The sequence below is a fragment of the Leopardus geoffroyi genome, chromosome A2 (assembly GCF_018350155.1).
Source record: "Leopardus geoffroyi isolate Oge1 chromosome A2, O.geoffroyi_Oge1_pat1.0, whole genome shotgun sequence".
Lineage (NCBI taxonomy): Eukaryota > Metazoa > Chordata > Mammalia > Carnivora > Felidae > Leopardus > Leopardus geoffroyi.
Genome location: NC_059331.1, coordinates 88,030,140 through 88,043,075, shown reverse-complemented (window position 1 = coordinate 88,043,075; position 12,936 = coordinate 88,030,140). Strand labels below are relative to the sequence as shown.

The 12,936-nt window shown below is 34.1% G+C and overlaps 1 protein-coding gene across 1 annotated transcript in view; it reads left to right on the top strand.

The window, feature by feature from the left end:
- SEMA3E (semaphorin 3E) overlaps positions 1 to 12,936 on the top strand; it is a 248,223-nt gene that overhangs the window by 197,566 nt on the left and 37,721 nt on the right. The window contains exons 6-10 of the mRNA XM_045494645.1: positions 6,501 to 6,620; positions 7,740 to 7,882; positions 9,113 to 9,227; positions 9,636 to 9,705; positions 12,628 to 12,772. Coding sequence (XP_045350601.1) covers positions 6,501 to 6,620; positions 7,740 to 7,882; positions 9,113 to 9,227; positions 9,636 to 9,705; positions 12,628 to 12,772 — 593 coding nt within the window. The remainder of the gene's footprint in view (positions 1 to 6,500; positions 6,621 to 7,739; positions 7,883 to 9,112; positions 9,228 to 9,635; positions 9,706 to 12,627; positions 12,773 to 12,936) is intronic.

Sequence of the window (12,936 nt, the reverse complement as noted above, 5' to 3'; positions counted from 1 at the left end):
TGAAGTTAAAGACTGACTAAATTTCATTTCAACAAATAACCATGAATAAGATATTTTACTCACTGAAATTTTCTTTCTATGCTTTTTTTTTTTTTTTTGGTCCTATATTACCTTTTTCAGCAAATAAATTTAAAAAGTTTATAGCCACTGAAATTTTCTTCCTGCACTTTTATTCATAATAATGAGATCTTTGTGAATATATTTCCTCATTGTATATTCTGTGAATTGGAGGTCAGTGCTGATTGAATGAAAGGAGGTTGGAATATATGCATGGGGAAATTTAAATGATTATTTCAAGCTCTTAATAGCATGAAAAATTTTTTAAAATAAATGTTCCTTTTAAATTAATTGTATTCAGGACAGAGTTATGAATGAATGGTTCTGGCACAAAATATGACTTCATAAATATTAGAAAAATAAATGAAACCATCTAAATGAAGGTAAAATGTATGTCTTTAAAATTGCATCCTCTATAAACATAGCAAGTGAAGTGTATTGGCTTATTTCTTGAAGGCATTCCATTTATATAGAATCTGTCCCTAAAGAATATAATTGTTTTTAATTTTTTTTAAATGTTTATTTATTTTTGGGGCGCCTGGGTGGCGCAGTCGGTTAAGCGTCCGACTTCAGCCAGGTCACGATCTCGCGGTCCGTGAGTTCGAGCCCCGCGTCGGGCTCTGGGCTGATGGCTCAGAGCCTGGAGCCTGTTTCCGATTCTGTGTCTCCCTCTCTCTCTGCCCCTCCCCCGTTCATGCTCTGTCTCTCTCTGTCCCAAAAATAAATAAACGTTGAAAAAAAAAAATTAAAAAAAAAAAATGTTTATTTATTTTTTTAAGAGAGAGAGACATAGAGCATGAGCAAGAGAGGAGCAGAGAGAGAGGGAGACACAGAATCTGAAACAGGCTCCAGGCTCTGAGCTGTCAGCACAGAGCCCAATGCGAGGCTCGAACTCACAAACCATGAGATTGTGACCTAAGCCGAAGCTGGACGCTCAACCAACTGAGTCACCCAGGCACCTCAAGAATTTCTATAATTTCTTATCCAAGTCTGTTGCTCTCTCACATTTGGCAAAATGCCAATTATCCACTTGCTTACTGTTGCTTCTGGCTGTAACTACGAGTTTCTAAGGGGCTCTTTGAATATTTTGTTTATGGATTCCTCAAAACAAACAAAAAAATCATAAGGATAGAAGAAAAAAACAAAGTCCAAACAACTGTAACTAATAGGGGGATACTTTCTGCCTGATTTCTTTTAGCATCCTAAGCAGAGTGAATGGGACCTGGGTCGTGGATGTTGGAACATACGGATCATTCGTATACTTCCTCTCCCCTCAAGTGCATTTGGTTTCTGTTTGCCGTGATGCCTGTTTTAGTCATTCTGCAAAATGATGCATCTGATATCAGAATGATTTCCTAAAAGAATTATAGAATTCAGTTATAAAATGAGGCAGTTAAATCAGTTTTCAGCTATGTGCTATCCATTAGGCAAATACAAAATATACATTATTTAGATGTGTAGACATTTCCAGCATAAATAGGAGAAATGCTTGAGTAAATCTTAAGAAGATAAACTGTGTATTTTTTCTTACCAAATAATTAAAATCTGTATTTCAAACATGGTGAATAAAATCTTGAATCAATTAGTAAGTATACAGCCCATGAGCAAAGCTATTGATAACTTTCATAAAATACTAAGGCAATGCAATATGTTTAACTGAAACTTCAATTAGAGTTTGTATTGTAAAAAGAGGAATTAGGTAGAAAACTATTTCAATGATGCATTGTAACTTGGAATTATTTACAGTGGATTTACTTTGTATCCTGCGAAGAGGATGATTGTCTTATTTTCTTTCATATAAGCAATTTAGTGTAGACACAGTTTTGGGGGCTGAAACTATAAGGGACAAATACTGGAAGAAAATAGAGTCCTGTGTTCATGAATTAAAATGATTAAAAATAGCTTTTTAAGGAACAGAAATTCAAGGAACTCTGTTTTTCATATAAATGCCTAATCATTTTTTTTTCCTGAAGATTTGTGAGAAATGAGGATCTTGTCCTCAGTGTTCTTATCGTATTTTCATAGCTTAATTTAAACACCTAAAATAATTTTTAAATATGCTCACTTATTAATTCATTATGCTCTTCACTGATTCAACAAATGCTGATTGAGCATTTCCTGTATTCCAGATGCTGTGCAAGAGAATATACAAGACATATCAAGAAGCCTACATTCTAGTGAGACATAATGCCAAACATATAAGCAGTTAAAATATAGTAGGATGAGCAGTATGATAGAAATAGGCACCAGGGCTGTGGTGGTACTAGGAATCACTCAACTAACAAAAGTTTAGCCAAGGAAGGCTTCATGGAGGTAATGGGCAGTCGCTGGGTATGGGAGGTAAAACAGGAAAGGAGATGCAGAGTTCCAGGCAAAACATTCCCAGGCAGAGAGAACATAAAAGCTTGGCAGGCTCAAGAAATTACATGTTGGTCTCTGATTTTACAGGTAACCAAGACCATGAGCTATTGAACAGTTTGGCCACAGCCAAACAGCAGATTTCGAGCTGGAGACTTAGTATGACAGATTTCCAGTGCAGACAGAACTATTGTTGTATCTGTACAAAGAGAGTACATTGAGCATGACAATAATAAGTTTCATTCACCTGTCAAAATACCCTGCAGATGTTCTGTTGTCTAATTATAACCACACATGACCATCTAAAATTAACATAACATCAGTTTCCAATATAAGTCAGTGCTATAACAAATGAAAAGTAATGTATGGCATAAAAATGCAGTTGGTTATTTATATTCAGTATATCACAAGAGATAAGATACTAGTTAAATTTCTGGCTAAGTTAATGTGTTTATTGAATATCATGTCTCTATAGACATGTTTCTTTTTAATCCATGAAAATATGATTTATCCAGAAATTTTTTGTACTCTGTAAAATACCAAACTATTGATTCACAAATTTCTTAATTATGTCAAATGGTTATAATTTTAAAGTAAAGTTGTTGATTAAAATATTGTGATATATAGTTTACATATTTGTTGTAAACAGTATCAATTATAATGATGCTGAATATTTTGGCTCATTTAATTACTATTAGGTAATATTTGTGCCTAAAGCCTTATTCTACTTTATGGTTTTTCATTAAAGTGTTTTCCTTTGGAAAGTATTTTATCAAGCATAATTACTATCTATTGCTCTGGGTTTATTTTGTTCTTTACAATGATAATAAGCTATGAAAGGAGAATCTTTCCCTTCTGAGGAAAACCTAACATTTCCAACAGAAACACATTTGGTTCAGTTTTACACAGCATAGTTTTTTAGCACCTGTCTGGTTTCTTTGAAGTTCAAGTCATACAGTTCACATTGTGTTATTTGAATTGCTCACAAACTGTTTTCTTTTATCTGAATACAAAAAGGGAAATTGGGTAAAATTGGTAATCTATCATCTTTTCCGTTGTGCAGATAACCTGCCTTGGATATAGTAGTATTTGCTATCCTAAGGTTGCCATCTAGTGGCTCCAAGGGGTAGGTGTTTGTTAAGTTGGTAAAACTGATTACAAGTAAAACTTTGACACAGTGTTTCAGACTGGGTGAGTGCAATGAAATTGATGTGAAATAATAGGATTATATTCATATAATAGTAGCATTTTCAAATATCAGAGTTCTAGAAATAGCTTGAGAAACTAAGTTAAATCAAATATTAAATGCTTAAGGAATAGAAAATGATCATGATTTTTAAGAATTCTATTTTTTGTACCCATTATGCATAAAGCATTCAGCCAAGCCCATATTAGGAAAATAAGTTTTGCTTAGAATAATTATATAAAATGGACTTTATATTTTATATGGGGAATATCATGAAGTTTAATAATTAACAACACAAATATTTCAGAAAAATCCTCACTCTGGTGGTTCAGTAGTCAATTAACCCTTTTATGGATCAACTCATTCATTTAGGCCATAATGTTCCCCAAGGCCTTTTAATGAATTTAACATTTTATCCATGCTCAAGTAGTGCAGAATGCATCCCACCTGTGGTTCCTATTCCTAACTATTGATACCATTTTATCTCAAAATATGCCTTCTCTACATACAGATATAACTTTTGGCTGAATATAACACTAACTGACTTTGATATAAATTGTGTCGCTTTTTTCCCTGTTACCAAAGACTATGCTTAAATAAGAGTTCTGATAATACTTTCCTCTATCTAATTATATTTTAAGTTCAGATATAAAGCATCTTTGTTTTTTCAGTTTCTATTATTTTCTGTATCACACCTCTCACTTAGTATACATTTGAGTATATGAGATGAACTCAATAAATACAGCTTTTTTTAAACTTGTTATCTTGAAAATTTTCAAATACAAAGAAGAATTGAAAGAGGAATAAAATTTATACCTTTATACCATTTACCTTGATTCATTAATTATTAATATTCTCCCACATTTGCCTCTGTTTCTCCTCTTTCTTTTTATATTTATGTATAGTTTAAAGGTGAAATCCTTGGTGGGAAACCTGGATTTTATTTATGTATTTCCTATATTTATTTAAGTACTCATAGTGCATTTTGTGAACAACAACAACAAAAACAACAAAAAACTATTTCCTTGCCTCTGTATAAATTAAAATTAATTTATAATTATAACATACCTGAAAACTTATTTTTCTCAAGCCTTCAAATTCAATTTGTATCTCCTTATTCTATTTTTTAAATCTGGTAAAACAAAAGCAATTATTTTCACTTTTTAAAAATTCAGTTAACTCAAGTTGAAAATAAATTCCTTTGTAAAGTGTCCTATTTACAATATATTTGATTGCTCTTTCAAATTTTCAACCATACAAAGATAGTCTACTCAAGATTTTTCAGACTTTTAAAGGCCTTAACTTAGAAAAAGCCCTTTATAAATGCTGAAATAATTTTTTTAAATCGAATTAATAAAATGTATAAACATGAAATCAAGTTCTCTTAAATTCTGTTTATATACTTGGTTAAATCTTTATACCTGTAAGTTTAATAATTCTAATTCTAAAATTAAATATTCAATTAAATTTATTAAATAAAAATACATTTCATTTCAATTCCCTTACATGTAAAGCACTTTAAATACCATGTGTACACATATCTGTACACATTCCTTATTTAACAGAAAAACATTAGTATGTTGAATTCAGTATAGTCATCAGTTATATATTTTTAAACCTTGCCAGAGTTATATGATATTCTTTATAAGAATTTTACCACCCTAAATTGAGGTTACTGCTTCTCTCTGCTACTCTCATTTGCTTCTTTTCAGAGCTGTTTGCCAGGGACAGGATACCCATGCTGCATAGGCCCGGGACAATCCTTCTGGCATCACTAATGGGCACACTGATTATCTTTTGTTGTCCCTTTAACAAAAGAGAACTCCAAGTCCCTATGCTTGATACATGCTGGTCTTCCTCAGTTCCCTGTATCTTTATGTTATTTTTCTATTTGTTATTTTTTTTCCCTTCTCATAAGCTATTTTAATGTCTTTCTTTCTGGCTGTCTGCAAGGACACATTGTCATTTCTTGAAACCAAGGACACGTTGTCATTTCAAGGAACCATACGTTTGTGGTCCCTTGGTCTGATTTTAGTCGGGGACCTCCACCGCATGTTAGAGCCAACTTCATTCATTCTGACTGTTTAAGTTATAAATTCTTTATGCCATTCCTATCTAAGCCACGAACTTAAAATTAAATGATAACTAATCATATTATACGTGACTTTGTCAGACTTTATGGTTCCTACACTAAAATCGTGTTAACAGAGGGGCAGCTGGGTGGCTCAATTAGATGTCCAGCTTCAGCTCAGGTCATGATCTCACAGTTCAGGAGTTCGAGCCCCGGGTAGACTCTGTGCTGACAGCTCTGAGCCTGGAGCCTGCTTTGGATTCTGCGTCTCCCCCTATCTCTGTCCCTCTCCTGCTCACACTCTGTCTCTCAAAAATAAATAAACATTAAAAAAATTTTTGAAAAAATAAAATTATGTTAATGGAAGCAATTTCTTGTTCCAAGGATTTGAGTGAGCTGACTTGCATATAGTACCAATAATAATAATAATAATAATAATAATAATACCTTCATATGAAGGCTAAAAGAAGTTTAATAAAATAAGATGAATCACATTACTTATCAAATACTCATATAGGTCTTAGTATATGTCAGCTGTTCTTTGAAATGCTTTACTCTTTATAATACTTTTGAGTGCTATTCCTATTTGTATGTGAGGAAACTGAGACACAGGTAGGTTAAGCACCTAGCCCAAGTTCACACAGCTAGTAAGTGGTGGAGTCAGGATTCCAAGCCTGGCAATATGAATATACCACCCATGCTCTTATATTAATTCCATAGGTTGTATGTGCAGTAAACCTGGATATGTTTACTGTAATTGTGGCTTATATATGGCCGTCAGATCCAGAAACAAATACTGACTTCTTTTTAAATGACGTTTCCCTGTAGGTAGTGAATTGTTTGCTGGCCTCTACAGTGACTACTGGGGCAGAGATGCTGCGATCTTCCGGAGCATGGGTCGATTGGCTCATATTCGCACCGAGCATGACGACGAGCGCCTGTTAAAAGGTGGGGTTGAGGAGAAAAAAGTATGTAAATCAGAACTGAAAACAGGTCTAGAACTCATGAGAAACTGGCCATGTTTTGATAATAGTAATAGTACAAATTCCATTGATAGTGTTTTACAAATTTCAGGATTTTTTATTAGTAGTGTTCTTGAAAATCTGCAATATACATATAACATTTTGTATCAAAATGGATTGACATTATTATAAAACCATGTTACCCCCATAACAATACTTAGAAATCAGAATTTAAATGGAGAAAACCAACTAAATACATGAAAAGCAAAAAAAAAAATCCTTTCATCTAGTAAGTAGCTTTGTTTTCTCTTGTCAGTTGGTATAATTTTGGATGAATTGATTCCATTGTTTTACTTGTTTTAATAGGATCACATTGTGTTTAGAGACAAATTAAACCCTAGGAAAATCACTAGCCATTCATTGATAGAATTCTTTATAAGGAATAATGTTTATATCTGGGCACCCTGACCTATCCAGAGATTAAAGCATCATTTAATAGTGAGTGTTTTTGTTATTTTTAGCCTTTTTATTAACCTTTAGTCATTACTGGCAGCATGTTACCATTAAAATATTTGACATACCCTATCAGTCAAGGGGGTTCACTCAGATCCCTTAGACTACAAACAGAAAGGCTTAAAATACATTTGCTACCTTAAAATGGTCTTCCGTGAGCTACCCTGATAGATAATCTACGAACTTAAAAAATTGATAAACTTCTCTATTAAAACTTCTCTATTAGGTATTTATGTTGACTTTTTATATGTTTGGGAGGAAATTTATGCAGATGATCACCCTCATGCCCCTAATCTGTTCTTTGAATGAATTTTAAGGTATGCTGTTTCAAACTGATTTTTCCTTTCGTGACTCTTATTTTCCTATTAAAATTGCCTCTAATAGTTCCAAACAAAATGTTAGTTTGCAAAGAGAATGGAGATACCTACATGATTTTAATGTGCATACAACATTTAAAGGAAATAACTTTATTTCTTCATGAAATGTTGAAAGTTTCGCTGAAGTGTTTGTGTGATATGTAATATGTTAGAATAACCTTGTCATTTTCTTGTAATAGCTGTTTTACTTTTCTTCTACCTTTTTATACCTGTAGAACCAAAATTTGTAGGTTCATATATGATTCCTGACAATGAAGACCGAGATGACAACAAAGTGTATTTCTTTTTTACCGAGAAGGCCCTAGAGGCAGAAAACAGTGCCCATGCAATTTACACCAGAGTGGGGCGACTCTGTGTGGTGAGGACCGCCTTTCTCTCTCATCCATGTGCTTAGCTCACAATTTATGGTCAGGCCTTGGTCATTTGTTCGTTTTTTTTTTTTTCTTTATTTTTTAAGTTTCGTAAGTTGATTTACTTGATAGAGCAAGAGAGTGAGAGCGTGAGCAGGGGAGGGCCACAGAGAGAGGGAGAGAGAGAATTCCAAGCAGGCTCTGCGCTGTTAGCACAGAGCTTGACACGGGACCTGAACTCACGAACCGCGAGATAATGACTTGAGCCAAAATCCAGAGATAGACGTTTAATGGACTGAGCCACCCAGGTGTCCCAGTAGGCTTTCTACTATAAAATACTTTCTAGTATTCTGTAGGCTGCCTAAAATCAGTATTTGCTGTCTAATAATTATACTGCACATCTCCTGAAGGTTTTATATTGTTTTTTTTTTTTTACATTCATTTATTTTTGAGGGTGGGGGAAGAGAGAGAGAGAGAGAGAGAGAGAGAGAGAGAGAGAGAGAGAATCCCAAGCGAGTTCTGCACTGTCATCACAGAGCCTGATGTGGGGCTCAGTCCCATAAACCATGAGATCATGACCTGAGCTGAAATCAAGAGTCGGACGCTTAACCAACAGATAGGCTGTTGGGAGACATTCAAAATCAACTGAAGGAGCAATATTTATTGACAGATTGCTAATAATATTACAGCTGTTAAGTTACTTTGATATTTCAGAATAAATTTAAGAAGAAAGTTACAAATACATACGCATAGCCATGGATGTACATTTGTGTGTATATATGTGTGCAAACATATAGGTATGGTGTATGCATATGTATGTGTATGTAATTCAAGATTTTTCTAAAAGAAAAAATGATGCTTTTTCTGAGATAAGCAGATTATTTATCAATAAAATAATATTGAAGGTTACCGTATTATGATACCGTATTTATCAATAAAATAATATTGAAGGTTACCATTACCAGTGCTTTATATAAGAAACACCAGTCTATTAGCATTCTTTAACACCTGGAAAGTATATTTAATGGACAGAGTAAAAGTATACTAACCAGGCGGAAGGTAGAAATCTCAAAGCATGTTTATGGGGAAATGCATCTGTGGTATTATTTGAGGATTAGGCTCCAATTTCCAGATTAAATAAAAAAGCTACAACTCTTGCCATCTGCCTGTTTAATATTGCAAAATTTGTTGTTAAAAAGTTCTTTTGGTACTCATTTGCATGATTTTGTTTGTCACAGAATGATGTAGGAGGACAGAGAATACTGGTCAATAAGTGGAGCACGTTCCTCAAAGCAAGACTCGTTTGCTCAGTACCAGGAATGAATGGAATTGACACATATTTTGATGAATTAGGTAAATCTTACTGAATTGAAAGAATTAAATATTACCCTTTGATGTTTGTTCCCCTCGATAAACCCTCACTATCTCACTTATGTAGACTTGCTTCCTGCAGTGTGCAAGTTTCCGTTTTTCTCATTTTGGCCAGGTCCACATGGTGGGGTCAAAGGAGTTGCAGGAACAGGCGATCCCTCTGTGTAGCTTACAGTCAGCACCTCGTTCCTTCCGTAAGGCCCAGCTCAGAGTCATCCTGAATAGCCAAGTATTTCACTTTTTTGTGATTTGGTCAGGGTCGTATGACCGTGTATGGAAAGCCATTGATACCTTATATCTGTAATGGATTCTAAGGTACTTTATGTCAATATATTTTCTTTACATGCAAAGAGGACTACAAAAACTAATGTAATGGACTTTAATTTTCAGAGGATATTTTCTTGCTACATACCAGAGATCCTAAGAACCCAGTGATATTTGGACTCTTTAACACTACCAGGTGAGAAATGCATATGGTCAATAAAAACATTATGAAACAAAATATGCCTTACCCTTTCATGGTGTCTGTAAGTTGGAAATACTGTTGACCCATTGTCATTGTCATTGTCTCTTTTTTATGTCACCAATTTCTCTTTGTTCTCCTGTTTGCAAGTTTTCTTTCATTTTTAAAGCCATGATCTCAATTCAGATCTGCGTGTCTGTTTGAAGCACGCCAGCATCCTTCTGTGCTCAGTATCCTAATTTCCTCCCTCTCTGACCTACAACAGAATGATTTTCTTCTCATATAGTTTATAAGATCTGAGTTTTGGGTTATAGAGGGTAGAATAATTACTTTAATTGTCATATAGTTTTCCGAGTCAGATTTTCAAACGTCTTTGTCAACTGTTACTCAGTTTTGGAAATTTTTCCTCTGGCTCTCTGATGTTATGCTTTTTAGATTATACCTTGACAGAATCCATGGGTCCCATCACTATGATTTTATTTACCCACCTCTCTTGCTTTAAATGACTGTCTTCCAACACTCGTTTATATCAGTTCACCAGTACTTGTCAGTTGCCATCTATAAGAAATACTCCTTGATTCCTTAATCAAGAGCTCTTAAATAGAGCACTCTCTCTTATGCTCACTCTGTTACTCAAGCTGTCCCAGTCCTATGTAGATTCACAGAGAACATGTATTTATGATTTGCTTTCCATGTTTTAAATTTAAATAAGATGTTTAAGTTTAGGGCCTAGAATCTATTACTTTTCTCTTTAACATGTTTTATTTTATGTCCATTGAGGAGTGTTCGGAAAAATGAAATACTACTTCATGTGTGGCAGTACATGAATGAAAAAATATTACTAGCATCAGTTTTGGTTGAAAGTTTACACATACAATTTCTTGAGTGTGTCTTTCCAGATAGGAGAGACTGGAGCCGAAATGACTGGAATGAGAAGTAAAGAATATCCCTCAATTCTCTAGACAAGGATAGAATGACAGAACTCACTTCCTCTTTTGCACTGCACTGGTCTTCAGCTATGTTGTAATTTTTACCTTGTTTGTTCTCGATCTCTCCACAAAGTTGTTTGTTTTTTTCAGCAGGTGATTTCTTATGGTCACTTTAAAAAAAAATAATAAAGTTCTTTTGATAAATATTGTGCAATTGTAAGGAGACCTTCTCTTCAGCAGAGAAATATGGAAACAATTTTGCTATCAGTTCTTCCTTGATGCAAAGAAAATTAGTGAATGTAGATTGGAAGTTGTCACAGTCCACAGTCCTCACTTTTTTTTTTAACTTCATCTTCGCTTTCATGCCTGTAAGGAATTTAGACGTTGCATTCTAATCCCATGGTTTTATAATAAATAAAAGCTATGGGATAACCAGAATAGTTTTTCCACAGGTTAGTATGATCACTTTGTATGGTACTTTCCTAAATGATAGCATAATGGAACTGTCTAGATTTCAAAGACAACACATTATTTTTTCCCATAATTTCAATTTTGACTGTTCATTTTTTACATAAATCTGAGGAAAAGGTGTCCCAGCTGTTACCTGACTTAAAGGTTGATATTTGTAGCATAGTGATCAAAGGTTTATTGCCACTTTAGTTGGGAGACTATCTCTGGTTTTCTCACTATCGGAGGCATTTCCAATTGCTTCAAGGTGTGTTATAAAATGTGTGAATTGATGTCCTAAGACAGTAACATAACTGCTGCTCTACAGGTGTCTCAGAGTATAGGAACTTTTACGTTTATAAAGAACTATGTGTTGTTGAAACTATGTGTTGAAAGCACTTTCATAAACATTAATTATTTTGCTTCTCACAGTGAGGAGGCTGGGGAAATGTTTGAATTTGTTCAGATAATACCAAATTAAGAAATATGGCCAGATTTTTAAAACAAATTATTTAAAAATGTCCTTTTTGCAGAAATTTATCACAAATGTCCCCAGTAAAACTCATTGTAGTCAACTGATGTCTTTATCCTTTATAAGTAGAACTTTTTATTTAAAAAAAATGATTCTACTTGCTGATAGTTATGGAGGTAAAGATTCTGAGTTTTATATAATTTAAGTCATTTTCCCAAAATCAATCTAGTGTAATCCAGTCATCTTTCCACTCTAGTGCAGTTTCAGTGACCTGGAAGTCACTGGAGAAGGGAACATACAACAAGCTTATTAATGCCTGTATGACCTAACATAAAGAATGGAACAAAGTCCCAAAGTTTCATGAGACTTTAACTTGTTATTTAATCATATACATTGAGAAATCAAATAAAATTTGAACGGAACTAGCAATACTAACAGCATAGTGATTAGGTGAGCACTGTCTACTCAGAATATGAAACAGCATACAAGGAGATAAAGCTTAAAATGAATAATTCATGGGCACCTGGGTGGTTCAGTCACGTAAGCATCTAAGTTTTGATTTTGGCTCAGGTCATGATCTCACAGTTCCTGAGACGGAGCCCTGCATGGGGCTTTGTGCTGACAGCACGGAGCCTGCTTGGGATTCTCTCTCTCCCTCTCCCTCTGCCCCTCCCCTGCTCATGCTCTCTCCCTGTCTCAAAATAAATAAACTTTTAAAAAATGAGTAATTCAACTTGGGAATGAATCTTTTTAAATATTCAGGCGATATTTTCCTTAATAAAAAATATAAAGACACAATGTAAGATTTAGAAATAAAGTGAGGTGACAAGTGTCACTTTTTTTAGTCTAACAGTGCCATTTTCAGTTTCTTGTAATAAGGTAAAGAAACGGTAAGTTTTAGAGTTCCAGTACTTGAAATATTGCAGTAGTTCATATTTGTAGAATATCCTATACTTAAGATGTTGCAACTGTTTTATCCAGAAGACTTTAGCCTTATTTCTGTAGTCTGAAGGATTTGATTAGATGACTGCTAGTCAGCTCCAGTATAGTAATTATCTTTTTTTTTTCCAGTAACATATTTAGGGGGCATGCAATATGTGTCTATCATATGTCTAGCATCCGGGCAGCCTTTAATGGACCATATGCACATAAGGAAGGACCTGAATACCACTGGTCACTCTATGAAGGAAAAGTCCCTTACCCAAGACCTGGTTCTGTAAGTTTAGACATTGAACAAAGTATTCTTAGGTTTTAAAGGCTCTTTTAGTAATATTTTATTCAGTGTTTCAGATGCTTTACAAAACTTGCATTAAATAATTAAGAAATTCTACACTAAAAATGTGCTTCATTACTTGCATGGTAAAGAAATACCACTTCTTG